The sequence below is a fragment of the Corvus brachyrhynchos genome, unplaced genomic scaffold (genome assembly GCF_000691975.1).
Source record: "Corvus brachyrhynchos isolate BGI_N302 unplaced genomic scaffold, ASM69197v1 scaffold17, whole genome shotgun sequence".
NCBI lineage: Eukaryota > Metazoa > Chordata > Aves > Passeriformes > Corvidae > Corvus > Corvus brachyrhynchos.
Genome location: NW_008240046.1, coordinates 10,399,267 through 10,406,204, shown reverse-complemented (window position 1 = coordinate 10,406,204; position 6,938 = coordinate 10,399,267). Strand labels below are relative to the sequence as shown.

General features: G+C 37.4%; 1 protein-coding gene across 1 annotated transcript in view; it reads left to right on the top strand.

Moving 5' to 3' along the window:
* The window catches only part of FRG1 (FSHD region gene 1), a 7,624-nt gene extending 1,050 nt beyond the window's left edge, over positions 1 to 6,574 (top strand). Inside the window, exons 2-9 of the mRNA XM_008641547.2 lie at positions 6 to 135; positions 981 to 1,103; positions 2,057 to 2,114; positions 2,291 to 2,405; positions 2,785 to 2,889; positions 3,627 to 3,718; positions 4,750 to 4,860; positions 5,790 to 6,574. Coding sequence (XP_008639769.1) covers positions 6 to 135; positions 981 to 1,103; positions 2,057 to 2,114; positions 2,291 to 2,405; positions 2,785 to 2,889; positions 3,627 to 3,718; positions 4,750 to 4,860; positions 5,790 to 5,826 — 771 coding nt within the window. The 3' untranslated portion in view covers positions 5,827 to 6,574. The remainder of the gene's footprint in view (positions 1 to 5; positions 136 to 980; positions 1,104 to 2,056; positions 2,115 to 2,290; positions 2,406 to 2,784; positions 2,890 to 3,626; positions 3,719 to 4,749; positions 4,861 to 5,789) is intronic.
* Positions 6,575 to 6,938: the final 364 nt, after the last annotated feature.

Here is a 6,938-nt window from a genome sequence, read left to right as displayed (position 1 = left end):
GAAAGAGAGCGCGGGGCGAGGGCCGGGTCGGCGGCTCGTTCTCACTTCTTTGCATCTCCCCTTGCAGCAAGAAAAAGCACAAGGAAAAGAAACGGAAAAGGGAAGAGGATGCGGCAGAGCAGCTCGATATTGTCGGTGAGCTGCTCTCCAGAAGTTATGTGACAGTGTGGAAACTGTAGGGGATACGGCAGAAGCTAAAGAGGTGGTTATAGGACTTTGTAAAGCAAGTCTAACCACTGTAGAGTGTATAACTATTTCTCACAACATCCTATTTGTATATTGGGATCTTCCTCGATTCCAGATGGAACTTGTGACACCAATGGAATGGATTCAGATTTTTATAGTAATAAAATAAAAGTATTATTATCTTAATCAGGTAGGAAATATCTGTAAGACAGTATACAAGGAGAAAATTTTACTGTTCAAAAAATGTTAAAGTTGTAATTCTAAGTTGTGCACATGGAAAGGGCTACCTTTAGCTTTGGAAGAATTCTGTAAGAGTCAAATGTTCAAACCCAGATTGGTTGGAACAACAAGTCTAAGGATTACAGCTCACGTATTTAACAGTAAGATGAAATAGTATTTCTGTTTCTGTTGTGCTGGAGAATCTAATAAATGGATATGACCCCAAAACTCAGGAGACTGATCCAGAGGGAGAAAATACTTTCCTTGCAAGGTGTCTCTTTGCTGCATCAGCTGAGTGAAACAGCTTGGTCTGTGGACTAACACAAAGAAGGGTTACAGCACAGAAGCTTGTAACTAGGTATGTCAGCAGGTAGAAGAGCAGGACCTCCTGAAGCAGCAGCAGCAAAACCATTAAATTGGCTCTGGGCTATAACATAATGCACAAAGATTGGTAGATAGCAGTTTTATCTTCAGAACTTAAAATTCCAGAGAAGACATGGAAATATAATCTTGTGCTACTGTAATCAGAAGTTGTGATTACTCTATTAATAAACTGTCATGGTTTTGTATTACAGGAAACTGGTGGGCTGTCAGCAATTTTGGTGAAATTACAGGAACTATAGCTATAGAAATGGATAAAGGAGCTTACATCCATGCCCTCGACAATGGCTTGTTTACACTTGGAGCACCACATAAAGGTTTGTTCCAGGCAATTTGAAAGTAATAAAGTTTTAATAATGAAATGCCTGAAAGCATAGAACTAGCATCACTTCAAGGCAAGCAGTGTTACAGCTAAAACCAGTTCAGTACAAAAAATGCAATAATTATAGCCAAAGCATGCAGATGACTTAAACCTAATGACTACCAATCAGTTTCACTCATCTAGTTTCATGCTGGCTTATGTGTGTAATAAATTGAACTGCACTGGAGATGATGACCTGTTAAAGGCCATACCACTTGCTGGATAAAAAGCAGTATAGTTTTTATTAAAACTTATAAAATGTTTATGGTGTCACTTGAAGAGTGAAATTGAAGGCAGAGGAGTTTTAACACTTATTGCTGCATCCTTGTCTTAATATACTTGTTTGTCACTGCACAAGAGGACTACTAATGTGCTGGGATAATCAGCCTGTTCTTTGAGTTTGAGAGCTGTGACTCTGACACGCACTGTTCCAGAACCCTGACAGTGTGTGTGTTTCATCTCCAGGGTGAGATCAAAGCAACACTGGCCATAATTCTCTTGTTTTGGTTTTGGGGGATGGAGAAGCTAGTAGCTTTTAGAATACTGAGTTGAGTTACCATAGCTGAACCATAATGCATTTTGTTATGAAAGAAGAAGCATTACAAGGAGATTAAAGTTTTCAAAGCCACCAGGAGAATTACAAAACATTCTCAACTATAAATTTCTTTACACAATGATCATCTTTGTTTTGTGTCTTGTTTTAAGCACTCTAAATATATGAATATAAATGGGCACCTGCATTGCTTTTTTAAAAGTGAATGCTCAAAAAGGAATTTTTAAATAAATAAATACTTTCCATAGTATTTAGGAATGGTCAATGTTTAATTCTCTTTGATACTGCAGTATTACTAGGCTAAAATGTTTTACATTTATACTTCGTACTTAACTAATGAAAAATTCATTCCTCAGATGATGAAGGCCCTAGTCCTCCTGAACAGTTTACAGCAGTAAAGTTGTCTGATACAAGGTAATTACTGTAATGTTTCAAGTTTTGATCCTTGTTATCTTTGGATTTTGTGAGAGCACATTTTAATACCCTTGTGAAATATATTGTCTACTACTAAATGTGTTTGTGATGTGTTGGATATTGTGAATTGCGTGAATTAAAAACACTTTATTGTTTTCCTGCATTTTCTCTTTGAGGATTGCTCTCAAGTCTGGTTACGGCAAATATCTTGGTATAAATTCAGACGGACTTGTTGTTGGACGTTCCGATGCAATAGGATCAAGAGAGCAATGGGAACCTGTCTTCCAAGATGTAAGCTGTTTGGAATAGTTCATTTGATGTTGCCAGTGTTTGACTGTGTTTTGAGTTGATCTATGTAGATGGTTTTTATCAGTGAAGTAAAAGCTTTTTGTAATCTCTTTCATATTGTAATTTATGATTTTCCAACCGCAATGCATTTAGTGTTATTGAAAGTTTTTAAATACTTCAATAGCTGCATTTTGGCAGCTATAAGCATCTTAAAAATGAAGGAGCCAGCAAGTCTGGTGACTAGCTATTGAAGTGTCCAGGCATAAAAGAACTAAACACATTTACAGAGACTTTTAGTGTATTGTAGAGGATAAATGTTATAAATCAAGGATTATATACAACCTTGTAACACTTAAAATGTATTGTGATATTATTTCTGCAGAGGAAAATGGCGTTACTAGCAGCAAACAGCCGTTTTATTAGATGTAATGAAGAGGGGGACATAGAAGCCAAAAGCAAAACTGCAGGGGAAGAGGAAATGATTAAGGTAATCTATAACTTCTACAATTAATACAGGATTGGCAGGAATACTCAAATAAACAGGTGTCTGTGTGCTGTTAATACAGTTATAATTAACTGTTAATACAGTTATAATTGCTTCCTATAAGCTGTCAAGTGATATGGCCACAAGAAAGGGCTGCCTAAATTCTCAGTACTTCCTGTAGAGATAAGAAGATACTTTACCACTCGGGAGGACAAAAGAGTCTGTGTGATCTTCCAGGTAGTTCTAAACAGATTGGGACAGAAGAGAGGAATTATGACCGAATCAGAGACAGAGAAGGGTTTACCAGAATGATGCAGAAGGGGAGATCTTTTAAGAGAATCTAAAAATTGACTTTATCTGAACATGGAAAATACATGTGTCTCTCCAAATAGAGATACCTGTCTAATGAGTCAGAATAATAACATTTTTAAGTCAATCTCTGAATTGTACCTGCCAAGATTAAGAACTGTAATAGTGCTCCTTTGAGATGAAGGTAGTTATGTCTTACCATAGTATCAAGGATTACACTTAACATTTCCCATATTTTGGGCAGCTCTTACTTTCATTGCAGTTGTCTCTGGTTGACCAGTTTGAAAACTGAGGACTTGAAAAGTCACTGTGACTCTCATTCTGTTAGGAAGGATATGTTGTCAGGTTTAACCTATAACTTGTGTTATTTAAAATACAGGTGTTTTCTATTGTGTTTTGGTGGTTTTTTCTTTTTTTCTTTCAATTATTAGATTCGTACTTGTGCTGAAAGAGAGGCTAAGAAGAAAGATGAAGTTCCACAAGAAGACAAAGGAAACGTTAAACAGTGTGAAATCAATTATGTGTATGTACTTTAGAGCTGCTAACAGACTCAAGTACCTTTTTTCACTTCTAATTAGGGCCATCTTTGGTGGAAGGGCCAAATTCCCATCCAGCCTTTCATTTGCTTTTCCTCAGCAGGACAAGGGAAGAAAACAAGATGAGAAAGCTCATCAATTGAGATAAAGGAGACATTCTGTACCAGATAGTGTCCCAGGGTTAACTGTGAAAAATCAATTAAATTTATTTCTTTTTAAATGATTTAAGGCTGAAAGACAAAAAGTAAAAGCATCACCTTTCCTTCTCCCATCTCCCAAGCTCAGCTTCACTCCAGACTCCTCCACCTGCTCCTTCAAGCTGGATGAGCTATGTGTCAATACACAGTGGTTTCTTTCAGCCACTCCTTTCCTTTCCCACTTTTCTCCTGCTCTGGTATGGTCTTATTCATGGGCTGGAAGGTAATATCTGATCTGATGCCTAAAGCATCTCCTTCCTCTCCTTCTCTGTGCTTGATGTTCACACTGCCATTTTGCACTTTTAGGGTTTTTTACCTTCTCTGCCTGTGTGGCATTTTGCCTTTTCCTAAATATGTTTTCATAGAGGTGCCACTAGCTTTGCTGATGGATTTGCCTGTGTCCTGTAGTGGATGTCTTGAGAGCCAGCTCTGTCCAGCACAGGGCAGCCCCTGGCCTTTTCTCATAGAGAAAAGCCCTGCAGCTTCCCTGCGGTCAGCACCTTGCAGCTACATCCAGTACACTTTTGCTCCCTGATTTCTTATGCTAGTAGTTGAAGAAGGGGCTCTTTAGAATTTGTAACCACTTCATGCTAGTCACATAGGGGCTCATTCCTACTTAAACTGCTAAAAAAATAAAACCTGAATTGTTTTCACCTACAGAAGCCTTAGTGCTACCTTAGTACTGGGATGGTTTGCTGGATTTTATTAGGTCAGTTATCTGCTGTTTTAATAGGAGCTAAGATTCTTAGCACAGCTGCTGTTGTGTTGAAAAACATTTTAAAGAAGTTTCAGTCCTTTACTATTTGTCTTCCCCCTTACAGGAAGAAATTCCAAAGTTTTCAAGACAAAAAGCTTAAAATAAGCAAAGAAGATACAAAAGCCCTGAGGAAAGCCAGGAAAGAAGGCACTTTTCATGAAGTGCTACTTGACAGGTACTTAGAAATAATGTATTGATTAAAAAACTACTGGGAGATGGACTTACAGTAAACCTGAGGTACAAAAGAGGGCTAGATTTCAGAGGGATGGGCTCCTAAGCATTTTTCTGCTGGTGAGTGTTGTACCTGAGTCCTGGGGATTGCCACCTTTTTTTTTTTTTTTTTTTTTTTTTTTTTAAATCTAGATTTTCACTTCTTTAGCTGAAGTTTGCAGGTTTGAATTTACCTGTAAATTAGTTCTTTTGGAAATCTTTATTAGTTCTTTCGGAAATCTTTAACTAGGTTGTTCAGTTTGTTTAGTACAGAGTTGTTGAGGGATTGATGTTTTTAATGTCAAAAATTGAGCTAATTTTTAACATTTTTCAGTACCTGTGGTACCAGCACATTTTGGAGAGGCAGAAGTTGCATTTTAAAGAGAAAGAGCATTTATTAAGGACAGTCTTCATCTTATCCAGTGGGAATACTTTTTTTTCCCCCCTGAGCTGAGACTAAAGAAGTTGTCTTGGATTTTTAAAGCCTTTTACATCAGTGTATAGTATAAATATTTGCATTAATTTAGTCAGTGGAATGCAGAAAACTATTTCTGATAATTGAAAGTGATATGAGAACACTGCAGGGCTCTCACAGGTGGTCAGCTTCAGATCACACTGAATCTGAATTCCATTTCTCAGAGGAGACAAAGCGCAATCATTATGATTTGAAGGGAAAGTCGAGGTTATCTTTAGACACTGCAGTTCTATCTCCCTAGGAAAACAAAGTTAATTAACAAATCTAAAGTGTCGTTAGGCTTTTTTATGTGCTTTGAAGTAAAGTTTAAGAAAAATTGCTTTCAATGCATTCTTAACACTTAGAGGAGATAAAAACACCCAGGTGTAATTGTATTTGGTCTGAATCTAAACCTTGTTTCATTCACTCTTCCCATACAGGAGAGCTAAAGTGAAAGCAGATAGATACTGCAAGTGACGTCCATTTTCTTCTGCAACTTTGATGGCAGCATCAAATTGAAAATGAGTAAAATATTTTGTAATTTTTTTTTATTTAAGGCATTTTTTAAGTATCTTCAGAATTATATTAAAATTTTCTGAAATATTAATAATCCAGTTATAAAATCTTATTAGCTGTATCACTTGTGAATATTTGGCTTGTATTAAGAGAATGGCTCCAAGAAAAATTAAAGGTATATCCATTAACAGTGGTAAGCTATCTGCCATATAACTGAAGCCCTGGGAGGCAGACTGTACACTGATTTAGTCCAGAGAGAAAGGTCCCTGGCTTTTAATTGCCTTTAGGACAAATTCTAGAAATAAATAGATGATTGTTCGCAAATGTTCCTGGCCAGAGTCAGGAATTCTTGGATAAAAAACGCAGCATAGCTGTGAGTTTTGCTTTGGAAGAGAGGGAGAAAAAATGTTATTTTCTCCAAAGCTCCTTAGTTTGGTCTAGGACTGGGGATTAGGGCTCATTAACTAATTGTTGTTGTAGGTACCACGCTACATGTCCCTCCCCAGAAATGTGACTGATGTACAAAAACCATTGGAATATTGCAGTCCTGGAAGTGGCCTGCTGCCAAAACTACTCCCAGAATCACTGAGAAAAAGACAGCACTGCAAGGAGCAGGATGTGGGCCAGAGTAACTATTTATTGCTAGTTCATTGCAGGTGTCATTGATCCACAGTCACTGTGAATCTTAAATACACTTGAAGTGAATGCTGATGGTGGAAGTAGACTGATATTACAGCATCTGTTTTTCTTTCAAAAACAATTTATGTTGTTTGAATAAAAACTTGCCTGGTAGAACCCACAAAAAGGATTACTCAAACACGGATACACCTGGAAGGCAGAAATCTATGCTCTGGTGGGGCAGGGTGCTGAAAGGACTGCTCAGTAGCAGAATAAGAGCCCAAGAGTTACCCTTGAAAGGGAATTTTTCATTCATGTTAGTGTAAATAGGAGAATACAGTGTGTTGCAAGTAGCTATAAGTGATAGTAAGGGAAAAATAGAACTGGGAGACATGTTTGTCACAGAGTGATGAGTAAGCGAAGGAAAAAGCAATGGCTGAGCAAATGAAATGAGA